This window comes from Arctopsyche grandis, chromosome 11 (assembly GCF_051622035.1).
Source record: "Arctopsyche grandis isolate Sample6627 chromosome 11, ASM5162203v2, whole genome shotgun sequence".
Lineage (NCBI taxonomy): Eukaryota > Metazoa > Arthropoda > Insecta > Trichoptera > Hydropsychidae > Arctopsyche > Arctopsyche grandis.
This window is the reverse complement of record NC_135365.1, coordinates 28331959-28353355: the sequence shown is the minus strand read 5'-3', so window position 1 is coordinate 28353355 and position 21397 is coordinate 28331959. Positions and strand designations below refer to the sequence as shown.

The 21397-nt window shown below is 34.7% G+C and overlaps 1 protein-coding gene across 1 annotated transcript in view; it reads right to left on the bottom strand.

Annotated features, from left to right (window-relative positions):
* The window catches only part of LOC143918777 (uncharacterized), a 151017-nt gene extending 129620 nt beyond the window's left edge, over window positions 1-21397 (bottom strand). Inside the window, exons 1-2 of the mRNA XM_077440834.1 lie at window positions 21211-21397; window positions 15319-15686 (exon numbers count right to left, since the gene is read on the bottom strand). Of these exons, the coding sequence (XP_077296960.1) occupies window positions 15319-15553 (235 nt within the window). The 5' untranslated portion in view covers window positions 15554-15686; window positions 21211-21397. The remainder of the gene's footprint in view (window positions 1-15318; window positions 15687-21210) is intronic.

Here is a 21397-nt window from a genome sequence, read left to right as displayed (position 1 = left end):
TACAAATACCGAGCTAAGCCAGGTAAAAACACTAGTAATCAATATTTACGGCCATTCATCAACCGCTGCTGGATAAAAGGCCTCTCCAACAAGCTTTTATTCGTCTGTTTGGCGTCTATACATTTTTATAATTTCATTCACCCTTTTTCCTTGCTGCCTTTTTTTCAACCTTTTACATTCTCTCGGGTACCATACCCGCACTTTTATTGTACACCTTTCGTCAATGTGTCCCGACGATTTCCATTTTCAATTTCAATTATCTCTCCATTATATCAATAACCCTTGTCACACTTCTCACCTACGTATTCCGTTTCCTATCTCTTCTCGTTATGCTGAGCATACACCGTTCCATACTTCTTTGGTTGCATTGGATTTTGTGTAACAAAGTTTCACATCCATACTTCATCACTGGCAAAACACATTGATCGTAGATACTTTTCTTCACGCAAAGTGACCTTTTTTATTTGAAATCGGCGTTCATATACCCAAATGTAATTCATCCCAATTTCACACGTCAAATTAAAAGCAATTTTCAAAAACTAATACGCAGTAGTACGTTTAGATTTTTTTAAATTTGTCTGCACCGCATTAAAGTGAAACCACGCATAGCGAGTAACGTGTAAATCAAGAGATGGGTATATTTATTTTAAATGCAAAATTTTTGATAGTAGACATGTTTATACTGAAGAAAGTTTATTTCCGACTGATTTTATTTAAAACTAGTATTATGCACGTTGATTATTTAACAGAGTGGTTTTGAAAACAAATTGATGACCAACGAAATGTGTTCATTAAATAATTAATTCCTCTAGATTAACCATACGTTATATTTTTGAAATACATAGTTAATATGCGTAGATTTGATTTTGTCTATATGTAGTTTCTTTTCAGAACAGCTATTTTTTTCATGTGAACTCATTGCCAAGCATCAATATTTATGTATAAACTAGTGTTTTTACCCGACTTCACTCGGTATTTATAATATAAACAGCTTAAACATGGCAAAACAATCTAATAGTAAACATTCATTTGTTTTTTTATTACATTTATTTGAATCGAAAAAATATAATATTTAACGATGTCGATATCGTCGTCATAGAAACTTTGATTTGTTTTCGATGTTTCCAACAAACCTTACATACATACATACATAGTGTCATAGTTACCAAGTCTCTTTCGAAATTATATATTAGATGATAGATGATATTCGGCATTTGTGCTGCAAATGGTGTTTCAAAAAGACTGATCTGAATTTTCAATTAGAATATTTTGCATGTATTAAAATATATAGAGGTAGATAGCGTATGTAAGTATATATGAACATGTTATACAAAATATGGTTAATTTGATTTATTGAAATATTTCGACAACAGGTGGATTATCGCATATTCAAAACATGATTAGATTAGATATGAATGTCGTTCGGCGCATTAGCTGTACCAGTTATAAAATAGCAAATTACGGTCACAACAATTGTGAAACTAGTCCCAGTGACAAGTGGCGACTAACAGCTGTGCGGCGAGCTCGTGCGCATTGCGCAGATGCGATAAATTTACACACAAATATTGTTATTTGTTCAACAAAAACCATTTTTTTACAACGCTTAGGTCAATGTTAGACAGTGCCCACTGACCCTTCGAAAGCGGGTTATTATTAGGGATGGCAATTTACCGTCAAATTTCATAAACCGGTAAACGGTAAACGATTTTTATTCTTACTATCGATACACCGGTAAATGAATTAGTTAATTTTCCTAAAAACGTTAACCTAGATTCAATCATAAATAGTTATAATTAAATGTCAAAAAAGTTTTTTAAAAACATACCTCTTCTATAATTTGTATATAAAATTATTATTTTGAATAAAAATACCAATAATTTTATTTTAGTACCGCCATCTATGTTTAAAACTAAGAGCTGGATAGACGTCAGGCACTTTTCAGAAATTCAAACACGTCTTACACGATATTTTTGCACCATCGTAATGGCGGAGGATCCATTTACTTATATTGATGACCAAAATGAGCAATATGGCAAAGTCTGAAAACGATCGGATAAGAGGCAAACTTTTTCCTGAATTGTAATCGTAAGTGAAACGTAAAGGAGGTATGTATGTTAAAAATACATCTCGGGTGAATAATGTCATAAATTCATTAAAGTAAATTTGTAATATATAATTTAGAAAGAGACTTTGTATGTAACCTTCGTTCGTTGGTTCGTAAATCCGTGATGTCATCGAACAAACAATTCGATTTTTTTCGATTCAAAGGATTCGAAGTCCCCGGGGGCAAAGGCACCGAGGGCGAAACCGCCTTCGCGCCGGGGACGAAGCCCTAGGGGGCGCAGGCGCCGGATTCTTGTATACATATAATTTTTTATAAGAGACTTACTATATATGTTTGTTTGTTCGTGACAGTTAATTTAATAAAAGAACAAATGAGTATTCAAATAAATTTAATAAAATGTTTACTATGAGATTAGTCATGTTTAAGCGGTTCATATTACAAATACCGAGCGAAGCCGGGTAAAACCACTAGTGTAATATGTATGCATCTAAGTTAATTCGTAATATTAAATAAATTTTCTTTTTTATTTTTAACCAATAATATTTATTTATTTATCAAAACTTTGGACAATTTGAAGGTTTCGATCATACCTGTCAACCCAGTGGTGTATGTAACTACAATGTAGCAGGGGTAAGCAATGCTTACGGGCCCACGGAGATAGGGGGCCATAAATCGACAAAATAACTGTTCAAATTAAGACACGTTTTGCGAGAATGCAGGTAGTGCAAAACTATTTCGGTTTTCTTGAACCTAGGAAAATTATTAATATGTCGGAAAAAGATATTCCAGACCATTGTTTGAATCTCAGAAAAAAATATCCAGAAATTTTCTCAGATCAATTCAAATCTCAATTTACACATGTACTTTTATTAATAAAGAAAGATCTTTCTGAAACAATAACCATAAGGCAATTTTTAGAATTTCTTATTACCAATTACAGTTGTTTGGAGAGTGATTTTTCAGAAGTACATATGTATATACCACATTTATGTTATTTTTTACTCTTCCGGTAACTGTGGCTAGTGTAGAAAGAACATTCAATAAATTAAAAATAATTAAAGATTAAAAAATAAATTCGATCGGTCAAACCAGATTCAATGAACTATCTTTGCTTACAATTGAGCACAAAGAAGCAGCCAAAATGGACCTCAAATAATTAATTCATGATTTTGCATTTCGAACAGTAAGGTTCGAAAGCAGAAATTTTAAAATAGGTGAGTTCAATTAAGAAAATTATATTATGTATCTACATATTAACAATAATTATATTTACTTTAATATGTAGATGTTTAATATGCCTTGATGATTTTTTGCTTACGGGCCCAAAATTCTTAGTTACGCCACTGCAGTCAACCCGGAATAATACAAAAAAATCGATTAAAGTTGGTCCTTAATACTCAAAACAAAGACTGCGTACACACTGGTGCGACGTAAACTAATTAAGTAAAGTTGCTTACAGAAAGCAAAACACTGAACGGTTGACGATGAGTTGATCAACCGATGGCGATGAGTCGGGAACCGTCATCAGTTGATGATGTTACATTACTCGATGACATATTTGATTATTGGGGAATAATTCATATACAAGGACAATAAAAATAATGAGAGATTTGTGATGCCATGTCACATAGCAATTCTGTATTGCGTCATAATTGGCGCATACGGAGACATAAAGTACATATGTCGATGATAATGTTATTAGTCGATGATGGGAGATAATACATTTCAAGCTCGTAATAACGATGCATCACTGCAGCGGTACATATGACCATAATTTATACAAATCTCGAGGTGAATCGGTCTAATTTTGTGTCTCCGTACGCGCAGTGTGTCTCCGTGCGCGCGTTGTTTCAGTCATACTAATTTTCACAACTGTAACTTTTCATATATATAGTATACATATATACTGAAATCTAATACTAATAGAGGGCAATTTGAAAAATCGAAGTCTCCTGCAGAAACGCGTGACCTTCTCTTGGTTTTGCGGCGAAAAACCATAGTCGCGAAATGGCGATCGATTTCGCAACCAGCCACACGTTGCATCACTACAGTGATCTCATTAAACGAACCTCTATGATTAGACCTCACCACACGAATAGAATATACGCATACGTATATTATTTCAGGCAGCACGTGTCGGTAATAACCTTAACCGTTGAAAGCTGTATTTAAATATCGAGATACATATCCTTGGTACTACGGTTAGACTAAAGTTGCAGTCGGCAGCTGCAGCAGCTGGTTTCCAACACATGGCAGGTGTGACCAGGTAATAACACCAGTCGGTCAAACGATTTACATAAACTAGACAGAACCAATGATCTCCAGACAGGGTTGAAAATAAATGAAAACAATTAAGATAGGTTCACTCAAATGAAAGTTCAAACTGAAAATTTAAAAATTGTTGATTAACAATAGCGGATATGCAGACATACGTACATTAATCTTTATATTTAAATATTAGTTAAAAAAAAACATAATATTTTCATGTACAATACATATGTGCGAATATAAATATATACTATAATCAGTAAAACAATAGCATTAATAATATTAGATACAATAAAAATATGAAATAAACAGAATACATATTGGGATATGTCTTGCATTTACATCTACCACCAATATACACATAAGAACCAGCTGCAAATACAAAGCATCCCTGTGAAGCCCAAATGGAAGAGAGAAGATCAAAATTTTACTCATACATCACATTAAATTATGAAAATAATGATGAGTGCAAGCTACCAGACAAATAGGTTAAAAAATCTCCGATAACTTATGGTCACTGAGGTGGAAAATATCACATTCAAGTTCAGCAGCAACGAAGGGCATGACGTACTACCACGTAGAAGCTGGAGAACAAAACGAATTAATGAAAAATTTCTCCGAAGTTCAAGGGAATTATACCCAAGCATGCCCAAAATATAGTCGGTGATGCTCGGGCTGTTGAATGTTGTAAAAAACGCGCCAGAAAACTTAACTCTTTCCAAAACTCGTCTATGGTGTAAATTAGATATGCCAGCAGTGTGGTTTGATGTTTGCGTTAATGCTAACCTCTAAGAGGTTCCTGAGTTCGAGTCTTGGGTTGACCTCGATTGAAAATAATTTATTCCGAGTATTTCCGAGGCTCGGATATCTGTGACGCCAAGCCAATCTTTTCCCAACAGAGTTTAAAAATTTAACTGATTTGAAAAGGTTCATCATCAAATCTATTCTACCCACTATTTGAACTATTTAAAAAAATTGTAATCAATAAAAAAATAATTATGTACATATGTACAAGTTTAATACCATAGGTGTCACTCAGAGGCAACCTTTAATGGTATCATGGAAAAATATAAATTAATTAAGTTAGTATACCATGAGATGCAAGCAATATTGCACCGTATCGGCGCTCTGTAATGTATGTATGTATATGTAAGCCAATTTTGCTTTGCCGGAACCGTTAGATGCTGGATAGCATGAATAGAAAATGTCGTTTACGTGAGGTGCTGCATATTATGAATAGAATAGTGAGTTGCAGAGGCAAAGCCTATCGGTTGTTTTATAAATGACTGATGATTGAGAAAGTGCAAAAAGCATTTCTTCGTTTCCTATATAGGAAAGAATATGGGTATTACCCATATCTCTACCCCACTCCTTTCCTTTTGGGCATGCTTGGGTATAATTCCCTTGAACTTCGGAGAAACTTCTCATTAATTCGTTTCGTTCTCCTGCTCTTACGTGGTAATACGTCATGCCCGTTGTTGCTGGAGCAGTTGGGGCTTTATGTCCCTATTCACTATGTGCGTGGTAGACATCATCATTTGCTGGCTGTACCTCCTGCCCGCACAGTCCTTTTTCGAATGGCTCCTATTCCAAGAGCTATCCGACTTCTTAATGAAATCGTTGCTGCCGAGACTGAATGTGATATTTTCCACCTTAGTGAGCGTAAATTGTCGGAAATTACTCTAACCCATTTATCTGGTAGTCTGCGCTCATCATTGTTTTCATGATTGATTGTGATTTATGAGTGAAATTTTGATTAACTCTCTTCCATTTGGGCCTTACAGGGATGTTTTGTATTTGTAGTTGTTTCTTACATATTTATTGAAACTGGCTGTAGGTGCAAGGCATTCCTTATGCTATATTTTATTTGATATTTTTACTTTATCTGTTATTATAAATGCTATTTTTTATGTATGTAGATGTATTTATGTTTATGTTTAATTGTTATTTTGTTTTTTTTCTTTTTTGTGTTATATTTTTTGACCATTGTGGCGCTTTAGGAATTCCTGTTATGCCACAATGGTCTGTTTAAAATAAATAAATAAAGTTCAATAACTCCCACTTAACTCATGACGTTTCAAAACGCATTCGCGGAAAGCAGCGAGGAGTGTCGCGGAATATTTTTAGACAAAAATAAGCCATCGAATTTTAGAAATAAATTATTGTGAAAATATGTTTAATTCAACCACTATTTTAACTCAAAAGTCACCACTACTATTGTACATGGCCTTCCCAAACACTCATATTTTATGATGTAGAATATCATACAAAGTACATTATATGTGACTTTAATCATTTATACAATAATACTGAAAACGATTCACTGTTTTGCGTGCGTAGTGGTGCGACTCGACTCGACAAGACCGTAGTGACATTGCAGATGAAACACGACGGGAAGTGCACTGGTTCAAGGTGCTACCTTGGATTATTGGATAGTGAATTTTTTACAAGGGCCCTAAGGTCAGGTTTACATTCTGAAAAGTTTGTAAGTATGTAGGTGAGTAGAGAATGGCACACTGGCTCGTGGTTCACACCAAGTGGTTATAACGAGCCCGTATCTCGAGCACAGGAAGTTAGTTAACCAACGGGCTAATCTGATCTTACACCCACGTTGGTTAATTATTGTTATCACCCGAAGCACCGTACCACAAAAGCTAAGGACACATTCTTTTCCACAAGCACTGGAAAAGGAAACGTAGCAAAATAAACAATTCTTGTGTAAGGATCCAAAGAAAGGTCGCAGCATTTATTTAAAGATTCAGGAGGTCCACACGGAACCGCCACTCACTCCAGAATATATTTTTTCTAGCGCGTGTACCTCCTTTTAAAGGACAAGTTGCATAGCACAGCCTCTGCGATCCGTTATCTCGTCCATTGTCATATAGTTCGTTGATTACACTGTTCCACAGGAAAAATGTTTCAGAGACGAGATATGACTTTTCTTATATTTCATATTTCATTACAAAATTATTTAAAAACACATTGAAAAAAGTTTGTGACCACTATATCGTTGTATACAATGACGCACATTACAGCGTACAATGATGCAGCGCACACAACACAAATTTGTGCTCTACTAATACGAAATTTTTCCTCAAAATTTTACCGGTTTAAAATTCACCACACATCCAATTAACCCTTTTAAACGAAATCAAAAAATAGTTTGGCCAGAACACTATCCTAATAAACATGTATCAATAGAAAATACTCAATATAATATAGTATTAACAGTGGGAAAAAATCCCAAGTGAAAATACGTAATTTTGACTTTTGATTTGAACTGGACGACTACTTAGAGAGATTTGAAAGCTGAAAAGTACTACAAATGAAAAATAAAATACCCGACTGTAGATTCCAATATTCATTTTGAACAGAAAATTAACAGATTTTGAGAAATCGACCGAACAACACCAAGGTATAGAAAAATCGCGCGATTTAAAAAACACATATCTCCGAATCTCGAGCCAATCAACACTTTTTATTACCAGATTCATGTTAACTGGGCATAGATCTATAAGAAAAGTCATATCCCGTCTCTGAAACATTTTAAAAGTCTTCATTTGTCGAACAGTGTTATTGGTCATCACTAAAATCTCTATAACGGCACATCTTGCATCCGAAAAGTCCATCATACTAATGATAAATCGAGTGCCAAATATTCCGTATTCGCGATTTTTATGGCAAAAATTGTCTTTTGGGTGATCGCTATGTGACTAATAATCCAATTACCTTGTCATATAGCCAGCAGTATGGCTCGGTGGTTGCGGTTATGTTTAGCACCGAGAGGCCACCAGGTTCAATCCCGTGCTAATCCTTAACACTGCTGGTCAGACTAGGATATATGTGACTCCAAGTCAATTGTTTCCTATCAGAGTTTGCCGATTTATCTGATTTCATTGTTGAAACGGTTCCAACATCAAATTGGCAAAAATAATCCTACCCACTATGCCACAAATACCTGAATCTGATTTATGTACAATATATAAAAATTTTGTACAAGTCTAAATTCATAGATATCTCTGGATTAATTAATTAATTCATTAATTGTTAATTTCATGTTCTTCAGCCTCTCGAAATACAGCGATTTATGTGATAAAAAAATGCTTGTAATAAATTGTCTAGGAAGGCGCATTTGGTTTACCTGTAAGGCCTACCTGGTATATGTCGATGAAATAAAATAATAAAAATACGGGTTCGGTACGCACGGTCAGTGAGACACCTGGTCTGTGAGAACTCCAGCGTGTCCATTGTCTTGGCACTCACGGGTTAGCCTAATCTGGGGTTTTGATTGTCTACGCACGAATACCATTAAGCCTGGACATCCTCTATCATGTTTCTACAGGTTCCGTGATTATTGCTCACAAAGCGCTCGACCAAAAGTCACTAAAATCTCTATCTCTAAACAGAGCCGAAAAGTCCATCATACTAACGATAACTATCATACTAACGAGAAATCGAGTGCCAAATATTCCGTATTCGCGATTTTGGGCGATCGCAATGTACGTAATAATCCAATTACCGTTTCCACATTACACTGTATATGTACATACGTATATAATACTACTCGCAGATCAGCAGTGTTAAATAGGACTTAAAAATCAGCTGCTGTGATGTTAGATGTAATTTTCAAACGGAAAAAAATAATTGAGTTGTGAAGATTTTACAATTCTACCATATGTATGTAAACATGTGTAATTTCGTGGTTATCTACAGGTGAGGATGATTAATGGGATTAAATTTACAGAGCAGGTGTTATTTTAGTGAATGAAACGGAAAACAAGCTTACGTATGAAACGAGCTCAATCATAATTTGTTTCAATGAACGATGGGCCGCCATGTCGGTCCAAACTCAATAATCTGCCCCGCGAGGAAACAAGGTTAACTGATGGGTCAAACGGTTCAAATCTCATTCACGTAACAGTGATTTTCAAACTTTTCGAATGGTTCAGACAGACCAGTTCGAAGTTGGCACCTTATTCGATATGTTAAATAGTCGAGAAAGAAAAGTCATGCGCCACAGGTAAGTTTTTTGGACTTTAAGTTGCCCCAGTCAATTTTTTTTAAAAAAGAAGACTTCATTATAATGAAAGCTAACATTGTATAGATTTAAATGTGGGATGTTGTAATCATATAAAAATTCTATTAAGAAGCATATCCTTCATATATGATTTATTAATAAAAATAAACCTATTTTTACAAATCTATTCTTAGTTTCACTTCGTTAATCGTTCAGGTAATATTCCTACACTCTTCCGATCGGTTAGAAATCTTGCCATTTTGTGCGGTTTGGTCACTGATAGAAATTTAAATCGCTTCCGATAATTCGATGGTGAAAAATAATCGTAAAAAATACTTTTAAGAATGCAAAAGATTTGGAGTCGATGACATTTTTATTATGAGCTTTTTTATCAGCTTCCTTTAAGATTTCATCCAACTTTTAATTTCAACTTGGTGAATTCACAGTAAAATCCTACTGATATGCCATAAGTCAATTTTTGAAGATAATTTCATTCAAATGAACATTGGATATAAGCTTTTAAAATATAATCTTTATCGAGTCGAACGTTGTCCTTCAACCCCTGAAAAGTTTGAGGTCGATGACCATACACTTTGTGCTTCAAATAGCCTTATAGGAATCAATCTTGATGGTAAATCAGGCAACATCTCCGACATGAGATATATTCATATTCGGCGGATCTCATATTATAGATATTATCTTGAAAAATAACTGTGTGGCATGAAGTATTTAACTAGCGAATATACATATACTATCAGTGGGGGCTCGTGAGTGTTCGAAGGGGCTGTACTAGCAAACAAAAATATCATGCAAATGTACAAAATGTAAATGTAAAATGCAGCCCATATGGACTTACATACTTGCTTTATATCAAAAGTTTTTATTTAGCTTGCATTCAGATTAATGAGAGAGCAGTTGACTTTAAAAAGGTTGCGAATTACAGCTTGGCAAAGGGTCAAGTGCTCGGCTGCGGCAGCCGCCATAATTGGATAAAGGAGATAGGGAACGGACGAGACTTTAAACCACTTTGAAACTGAACCAATCACCAGTCGCCGCTAATTGATTTTTTGTGACGCTTACTAATGTATGTACATAGGTAAATATTAATATTAATAAACTCACTGTGACATGGATTGAAGCTGTCCGATGATTCACAGATAGGATCTTCGATTACGTCGAGGATTCAAGCAATTGGAAAATCATAACGACGTAAAATTTTAGCATACAGAATAATCACTAGTTTATTTTATGCCCTGTCCCATACCATAGACAGCTTTGAAAATAGCCAACTCGTCCAAATGGTACCGTTCTAACTGTGAGAATTTATTTCGAGGATGGTATTTAAACTTCTAACGATAGATTGATGCTGCAAATTTATCCATAAATTTCGAAATTTGACGATTTACAATATATAAAAAACTACGACAATGTAAGTTTATCAAAAATTTATCCATAAATATCTCAATGATGTTTTGTTAAAATTATTCTAAAAATTGTAATTGGCCAGGAAGGCGGATTGGAGTTTACCTGTTAGGCCTTTGGTATATATTTTATAATTTTTAATAAAAAATATTATAATAAAAAAAATATATTGTGCAAATACGTGTCATTTGTTAATTTTTTTTCGTATTAAAATATTCAACTGTTTTTTCAATATCTAGCCATTATGGTATATTTTCCAAGCTCATCCAGGAAAAAACAGAATATTTTTTTCATGGTATTATCCATTGTTTCATATAATCTGTAAATGTTGCATAAAACTTTGCTACTTATTTATTAAATCCATCAATTTGTTTCATTAAAATTGCTCAAAAAGTAAGCCTAATACAAATATTTGAAAATTGGGACTTTCGACCGTCCCGAAAGGTTCGTTCGGGACACTGGGACACGAGGCTTAAATACGGTGACAATCCCGATTAATCGGGACGCCTGGCAACCCTATACCAGTCACAGCGCATGTGCATTGTCAGTGTAACGACTGTACGAAAAATCGTCAGTGGAATGAATCAACCATTTTATATACATATACACCGGTGGCGTTCCCTCCACGGATGCTGTGGATGCTGCGCATTCTTTAAAATTTACGTCAAAAATATTTTTATATCGCTGGTTTTCTGAATTTCTTAGTTTTATTTCTCTTTCATTTATTTTTAATTATAGTACATACGATCTTTTGTCTGATCAAAAATTGACATAAACAAGCATCCCCGTTGAAAGGCTGTAGCCGATTGCGCGATCGGTGCTTGTTTTTTCACAACAAGCTCGTATCGCCATGGATGCTGAAGTTCTCTACAAATCTTTTACGCATGCGCACAAGTGAGCTGTCACTCTTGCGTATGCGCATGAATGAGACGACTCTACAGCAACATTTCCTTTTGCCTATGTATGGACTTAATTCGCTTTTTGTGTATGGACTTTCACTTGATTCGTTGATTGATATTTCGTACGTTACGTCCTAAGTTATTTACCTTTATTATTTTATTGTAATTTATTACGTTCTAAATTGTTATTTATTATGGCCCTAAATATAGATAACCAAAGTAACAATGCAAGTTTTATTTGATTTATTGCCGTTGTCGATAATAATTGCAATTGTTTAATTAAAAATGTACTAAAAAGGACATTTGCTTCTCTACCATATAATGAAAAAGAGATTACTGTTAAGAGCCCGAAACCCACACCAATATTGAATATTCATTGAAAAACGAAAAAATATCAAAGAAATTTTAATTAATATAAATATGACAATTTTTGGAAGAATAATAAAAAATTTAAAAAAATAAACTGATCGTGTTTTGGACAGCTACCTCTGATTGAAAAGTCACCGCACGCCATATATGTAATATTTATTTATTGCAAAATCAACAGGCCTTATATATAGAAATTCATGTAAAGATACATTGTAATCAGCTGATTAATGCACAAATAAGAATATACATACATGCAGATGTAATATACATACAAGATCCCAGGGTCAATCTAGGGTCGCATCGTGAATTTGCAAAGCAATATGTTGCATGTATGTATGTATTTAAAAGAAATAATAAAAAGGGCATATTTACAACGCACGGAAACCATTTATTGCATGCGTTTTAAAGAAAGTATCGATTTACATCTGTGGAAAATTGCGGTTGACCGCAAACGAAACACCGACCGTTTGCAATCGGTCTTTATTTTGACGTGTTACTGCATTATTCTCACGATAGGCAAATCATAATATATCTATCTACATGATGCGTTCGACCAATCAGCTCATATATGCATATATACATACATATCCTGGGAAAAAACTACAAAACAGAAAAGGGATGGATAGGATGCTACGGCTGATATTCCAAAAGACAACAGCGATAATGAAATTTCATTCAACAGAAACAACTCAAGGAAAAAGTTATTGCTACGACACGTATTTGTACATTTGGAATAAGAAGAAAGGAATATAAAGTTTTTTTTTAAAGATCAATTTTTAATGCATTTTCTTATTCACGATTCAGATTTTGATATTGTGCAATAGAGTATACCCTAGACCAGTGTTTCCCAAGCCTGTGGTAAGCGTACCACTTGGTGGTACGCGAAAAAAAACAGTAAGGGCGAAATCACACAGCGGTGAATGTGGCACGTGGTTTTTTTTTGTGGTAGTTTTAAACATATAGAAAAAATGTGACGTTCATGGCACGCATGCATGGCACACGTCCTTTCAAAATGACACTTTCGATCTATGTCGTTGAAATTGTATGGTAGTCCGTAGTATTTATCCTTGTTTGACAGTGATCGATAACGGTGTAGCCCATATTCGTTATCGATCGATTTTTCGCAGTAACTCAAATAATGACTAAACTGAATTTAATACTGCAAGGAGAAAACCAGCTTCTTCCTGATATGTACACTCACATGAAATCATTTAGAATGAAAATTGTTTGAAGACGGAAAGAAAATCTAACCCGCTCTCGCAGGCCAGTTTTTCGCCCGCAGGCCGTAGTTTGGGTACCCCTGCCTTAGACAATTAATTAAAAACATTGCAGCATTTTTTATTACATAAATCGCTGCATTTCGAGAGGCTGAAGAACATGAAATTAACAATTAATTAATTAATTAATCCATAGAGATATCTATTGTTTTTGTAGGATTGTTTTCAGATCAATCAGATAAATCGGCAAACTCTGATAGGAAACGATCGACTTGGACTCACAAACACCAAAAGTCTGACCAGCAGTATAGCGGGCTCGAACTCAATAATAATTTTATTTATTTATTTTTTACATATACATATACCAGGAAGGCCTTACTTAATTGCAAACATTGCAGCTTTTTTTTTATTATACAAGTCGCTGAATTACGAGACACTGAAAAACTTGCAAATTAACGAGACATCTATGGATTGTAAATAAATTTTATTGTACATTACTCAATCTCAAATAGTAGTGTCATAGTAGATAGGAAGGATATTTAGCCAATTTTACCGGGAACCGTTTCAACAATGAAATCAGAGAAAATTGGCAAACTCTGATAGGAAACGATCGACCTGGAGTCACAAATATCTTCGTTTAACGGCTATGCTGCTGGCTTTTCTGTTGAAAGCCCGCCACGCTGAAAATTTCGCCAACATTTCCAACTAGAATTATTTTGAAATCCAATAGAAAGCCGGTATAAAAATTGTAGCTAATCCGAACAAACCCTAGATCACTACCCTAGATAACTACCACCGAGGATTTCTAGCGGTGTGTTTCTTTTCAATCGAGGTCAGCTCATGGGATCGAACCCGGCGCCTCTCGACGCTAAGCAGAAGCTTAAGAGGGTTGTACACCCAAAACCTTAATTTTGTTACCGTTCCTATCTTCGATATATATATTGAGTGTATGTATATATTGAGTGAATGCGACAATATATATCAATATATATATATTGAGTGAATGCGACAGTTGTATTTTAAACGTATTTTAAATTGATAAAATCGAGGTTTCGTATTCTCCTATTTACTTCTCCAAAACTGGACCAATTTTTAAAAAAATCTCATCATCGGTAAGAGAAAGATACTTTCTGTGCATCTATCGGCGTATTTTTTTTTAAATCGACCGTTAAACAAGCACGTTGGACTCGTTTCGTGGGTGTAAAAAAGAGGCGATTTTATAGATGTTTGGCGGCTCCTAACTCCTATAAAAAATAATTGATTAAAAAAATAAAACGACAGATGCACCCCAATGGTGGATATCCATAGCATATTAAAAAATAATTTCTCTAGTGCCATAATTGAGGAAGGGAGAAGTATAGTACGTTTGTATGGACAAGGCGCTACTGTCCAGCCCTCTTAAACAAGCACGCTGGACTCGTTTCGTGGGTGTAAAAAAGAGGCGATTTTATAGATGTTTGGCGGCTCCTAACTCCTATAAAAAATAATTGATTAAAAAAATAAAACGATAGATGCACCCCAATGGTGGATATCCATAGCATATTAAAAAATAATTTCTCTAGTGCCATAATTGAGGTAGGGAGAAGTATAGTACGTTTGTATGGACAAGGCGCTGCTGTCCAGCCCTCTTAAACAAGCACGCTGGACTCGTTTCGTGGGTGTAAAAAAGAGGCGATTATATAGATGTTTGGCGGCTCCTAGCTCCTATAAAAAATAATTGATCAAAAAAATAAAACGATAGATGCACCCCAATGGTGGATATCCATAGCATATTAAAAAATAATTTTTCTAGTGCCATAATTGAGGAAGGGAGAAGTATAGTACGTTTGTATGGACAAGGCGCTGCTGTCCAGCCCTCTTAACGACCGAGCTATGCTGCTGGCTACCGAGCTAAGCTGCTGGCTAATCATACACTTGGTGCTAAACATACACGCTACCACTGAAAGTATCTAAGAAAAAAACACGTACCACGTCCCACTCTGTGTGTTTTCAACCTTATTCGCAATTTACAGTTGGACAAAATCAACGCGTTCGGAAAATATGGAATAATTGAGGACTAACCTTCTGGACAGAGTGCGACGAAGTCTCCGCGAAGACGAGGGCCAGTCCAGGTGATGGTGAAGCGGTGCTCGCCTTGGTAGGTGCAGGAGAGTCGGGGTTGGGATTGGAGTTGGGGTTGGGGTTGGGGTTGGAGCTGGGGCTGGGGCTGGGGTTGGGGTAGAGGAGCAGTCGTCGTCGGGGGCTCTCGTTGCGGGGGCGGATCCCCCGTGTGGGGAGAGTGGTGCGGTGTGGCCATGTCTGCATGGGGCCGCGGGGCAGCTGAAGCCCCCAAGCTCAGGGGGGCGCCGCCCTCCTCCGCCACTGGGTCGTCTCCATGGCGACCCAGTGGCCCGCCCGTCCGGCGCCCGCGAACCGACACCGACAAACCCCTGCAAACAAAATTTATGTTTTTCACATATAACTTTTCATTTCATGCGACACATGTTCAAGAAAACGGCAATATTGGGAGGACGCAACATTGAATGGTGCATTTAGAAAATCCTCCTTTCAGAACTTTTCCAGCTGAACGGAACTACTCCTAAGTTGTCCACCACGGAAATATTTCTCTGGCGATTTATTTTTGTTTGTTTTTGTCAGTGTGATCAAAAAATATTCAACACACTAATTTTAACAATTTCTATGTTTGACTTATTTAATATTAATGCTATACAAGCTAGAGTGATTATTGCAAATTTGTTTTTCGATGATTAATTTTATTGAAAATTTACGATTGTGATTATGAATTTTTATTTTGATTTATTTATTTTGTCTTTTTGTTTTTTGTTATATATTATATTATTTTTATTATTTCATAATTTTTATCATATTATTATTCTTATTATTTTGATATTTTTATTATACTGTTATTTCTATTTTTTTCTTTTTGTTTTCTGTAACTATCTTACTCTATTATCATTTTTGTTTCTTATTTTAAATGTTTGAGCTTTTCTTTTTTTTACCCATATGTGAAAATTATTAATGGTTTACTTAACATAATTATGTTTTTTTTACTATCAATCTATGTAACTTAATAAACTGTAAATTTTCCAAATAAATACATATTGTATTTGTCTCTCGTAGGGTTTGTCGTAGCGTCTCCAACTATGACACATTTCGTTACCAGAGACAATACGAGAAACTTACCTACAGGTGGATCTTTGCGTCTTGATTGGTTAACAATTGCCGTAGTGTGCTGAAAAAATCCACTGTGCTGGACTCCAAGTGTCCAGTTAAAAATGTGCATTTTAAGTTAAAATAATGCAAAATCTTCTATTAATTCAATTCAGATTCGTGTAGACACGAGTAAATACCAGTACGAGCTTTTGGCTCGAAATTTTACCGATTTAAAATTCAGCACACTTCCAATTAACCCTTTTAAACGAAAACAAAAAATAGTGTGGCCAGAGCACTATCCAAATAAACAAGTTTCGATAGAAAATACTCAATATAAAATAGTATTAACAGTGGGAAAAAATCCTAAGTGAAAATACGTACTTTTGATTTTTGATTTGAACTGGACGAGGGATTTTACTTAGAGGGATTTGAAAGCTGAAAAGTACTACAAATGAAAGATAAAACAACACCAAGATATAGAAAAATCAAGAATCAAAAATCAAAAATCAAAAAATTCGTGTTTACTGGTCACAGATCTATAAGAAAAGTCATATATCGTCTCTGAACCATTTTTCGTGTCGAACAGTGTTATTGTAACCTAATATATAATTTAGAAAGAGACTAATATTGATCAATGTTTTTATGTAGTAATGGCATAATTCGAATCATAGAGGTTTTGATGAGGAATACATACAATATAAAGACCATGCATTTAGTATATTTGGAGATGAATGGAATAAAATTTAAGTCCTGGTTACTCGCTATCCATCACAGTGCGGCAAGTGTTATTTCGTTTCCACTAATGACAAAATATGCAATCTTTTTTTTTAAATTTGAGTTTACGATTCCAATGATTTCGAAACGAAATTCAGCAATAACATTTTCAAAATTGGGAAAAATGTTCACATTTCTGTAAACCAACCTCATCTTTTCGAAGCGATAATTTGATATTTTATACCAGCAGCATGACTCGGTGGTTGGGCTTTTGCCTAGTGCCGAGAGGTCGCCGGGTTCGATCCCGTGTGTTGACCTTGATTGAAAATAATTTATTCCGAGTATATTATCTGTAATGCTGCTGGTCAGACTTGGATATTTGTGACTCCAAGTCGATCGTTTCCTACCAGAGTTTGCCATTTTATCAGATTTCATTGTTGAAACGGTTGACTTGGTAGTCACAAATGTTCAAGTCTAACCAGCACCATTAAAGATTATACTCAGTATTAAAATTCTTTACAATTGAGGTCAAGTCACGGGATCGAACCCGGTGACCTCTTGGTGCTTAGCATAAACGCAACCACCGAGCTATGCTGCTGGCTAGTCAAAATTAAGTAAGTATAAAAAACAGTTCTACTCTTAAACACTGCTTTAACAGCTTTCAGACAATGTGGACTGTGGTTATTTTTTGTTCTAGTCCTATAAGATTAATAAGATTTTTTTACACGACTGAAGGACTTCGTTTTAGGAGTACATTTCTATATCGATTTCTTCAGATTATTTCGATGCATCTGTCTTGATGTTGCGCAGTATTCGGCAATAATATATTATTTATATAAATAAGGAATTGTTCAAAAGTTAGGTAATCAAACTATAATTTAATAATAAATAGAAAGCAAAATTTCCAATCAAAATATGTAGATTTATATGAATCTCGATTTGCACGGTTTTAATTTAACCAATCGAGAGTAATAAAATTATCTAATAACAGTGTATGATTTTTTAATAAGTAATGCATTATTTATAACATTAATTTAAAAATAAATAGATGGATACATTCCTCGATTTACACGGTTTTACAAATGGATAATTTGTTTGAATTCATCGCATAGCTGTATGACGAATAAAGGTCAACCGATGATCAATTCGAGATGAAATAACAAAAAACGATGGTTTGTAGTTCCCAAATCGATAGAAAAAGATATTTTTTTAAAAACCTGTTCTCGATAATTACGATTTCGAGTTACACGGCAATTCCACAAACTGTTCAAGTCAGAAGCAATTCACACACATTCATTTTTAATATTTAGTAATAATAAATCAGTTCGAAAATGCAAAATGTACATTCCTCGATTTACACGGTTTTATTTTTATTTTTTTTAGTTCACATGTTATTAATTTATATCGTGAAAATTCTCGCAGTTTCTTAACCCTTTGACTGCTACAACAACGATAAATCGTTGTTTTGAAATAGGCGAAGATTGCTACGACGATCGTTGTTGTTGTCATTAATTGTCGTATTTCAATACTTTATTTGAGTCGCCAGCGCATCAGTGGCAAGAAACATTTTTTTTATATACGTATTTATATTTATTTTTCAATCATGCTTTATAAATATTTATCAATTTTTTAAATAAAAGCTCTTCAATTTCGGGTTCATCATCAAAGTAAATTTCGGGTTCGTTGTCAATGTCATATAAGGAGTTATTACTTGGGAATTGATTATTGTCGATAAATTAATTTTCAGAATCAGTAGAGCTGCTGATTTGTCGAGTTCCTCGGCGAGGAGCTATTATTTCGCTTTCATCACTTTCACTGTCCGATATCATTTTGCAGAGTTAAAATAAATGGCAAAAAACATTAGAAATCCGCTTTCAATTATATAGGTCACGAGACGTCACGAATTCGTGCAATCAATCAAATGCAACTGAAATGCATACAAAATGTTTATGATACATGTTGAAAAATTATTTGATTATTAGAAACTTCGCATCCTTGTGTGTCTCGCTCACACGTACACAGTTAAAACCAAGAAAGAAAGAGAGAAAGACCGCTACCTGTTTCGAATATATCGCATGTTGTAAGGATTCATCGATGTCTAAAAATAGATTGTTGAAAAAAATAGAGCGTCGGAAAACAATCGTCAAAACTTATTTAGTGTATATATGTAGGTATCTCTTTCGCACGCACGCATGTAAAAGCAAGACAGAAAGAGAGAGCACTGCTTCTTAAAAATGTATATAAAGTATTACAAAAATTACGAGCGTTCGGCGAAGTAAGTATGTAAAAAAAAATATTATATTTATTTTTTTTCAAAATAATTACAAATGTTAGCATTTTTCGCTTGGACATTGAAAAACCTCGTAGCAGCCAAAGGGTTAATATTAGATATCTTCCCATCCTTCATTTAAAAAAAAATCGGTTTCAATTTACACGATTATGTGGAGATTTTGCGATCAAGATGTGAATTATTGAATTTTGAGTAAAAAATTAAGCAATAATTTGTTTACAGAACCAAACAAATAATTTCCAATGAAATAATAAAATTAATAAATATTACTATATGTATATACATATGTACATATGTAGATACATACATACATATATACCTTCATATTTAGTATAAATGACAGCCTCGATTTACACAGTCAGGGCGAAATCACAAAGGAAGGAACGCGGCACATGGTTTTTTTAGATACTTGCGAAAAAAATGTGGCATCCCTTTCACATATTCAAGGCACGCCTAGCACACACCGTCCCAAAATCACCTCCTGGAGTGTTTTCGGTAAAATTTGATCCTTGCTTGACAGTGATCGATAACGGTGTATCCCATATTTGAAGAAACGTAGGAGAACCCCCACAGCGGGGAGCCAAGCACACGACGTGCCGTTCTTCCCTGTGTGATTTCGCCCTTATAGAGCGAATTCACGATTGATTTTGAAGTAAAAAATTAAGCAATAATTTGTAAATAAACAGAACGAATCAAATAATTTCTAATGAAATACAGTAGAACAGTAGAAGTACAGTAGAACCTCGACTATCCGGATTGTTAAAAACAAACACAAATTTTACGATTGTGCTGCTTTGAAATTCATAACATAAAAATTCGAAAATAAGACGGAGAAACGAGTCAGTCTTCAAAATTCAATACTCAAAGCAAGTTTGTTTCTTGAAAATTTGATCGCGATTAAAATATTTATTTTTAATATTACCAATTTGGAAAAGAAAACGTGTTGTATTATCATTAAAAGACAAATTAGATATAATCAATGCTTTAAAAATCGGTATCTTCGGATTTTTTTTTTAATAAATAAATAAAAAAAAAATAGGTTTTTGAGCTCTTGTTCCTATTATGCTGTACATTAACATTAGAATAATATAATACTATGATTACTAACAAAATTAAATTAGAATTGTAAAATAGAAAATGATCAGTAGACCAGTAGCTATTAAAATAAATATAAGATGCATAATTTCGTAATAATAAAAAGCATTTAAAAATCAAAATCAAAATATATCCAGTTTACTGATTCGTTAATGTCAGAAGATCAGAGCGTAAGGTTATGAAGAAATCAAGTGTATTTTTATATGGTTCAATCAAAAACGATCGCTGGAAAATCAATATCTGGTCCATTATTGCATGAATAAAAATATTCGTTTTAAAAAGAACAGCTAATTGTAAACAAAAATCCATAATTGAATTGCTTAAAATAAAAAATAATTTAATATTGATCTTCATGTTATTATATATGCATGTGAATGTAGACAAATAAAAATCATTCATACAGAATGTACACGTCTTTCCCTGTTAAATTGTGATTTTTTCGATTATCCGAACCATATACCTTCATCCCCAATTAGTCCGGATAATCGAGGTTCTACTGTGTTACGAAATTCGAAACATACATCCCCTGGCATTCGAACAAATGATTTACACGGTGATGGGGCGATTTTTCACAATCATAATCAACCGCGTGCAATTCAAGGGATGTAAGCGATGTATGTATGTGGGTTAAGTTGTGAGCCTGCGAGCATTTGATATTGAGATGATGTTGGCGAAGGGTAGGTAAACAAGTGTATACTGACGGTCTTGGAGGGGGGGCCGTCGGGGGCGCAGCACCCTCGGGGGGGCTCCTGGGGCGAGGGGGTGGTGAGGGGTGTGCCGGGGGCTCAGAGTCCGCAGCCGGCACGGCCGCCACTCTCCCACCTCACCCGCTCCTCCATTGTGAACATTTTGACGTTTGCACACGCGCACCTTTCCTCAATTATTTAC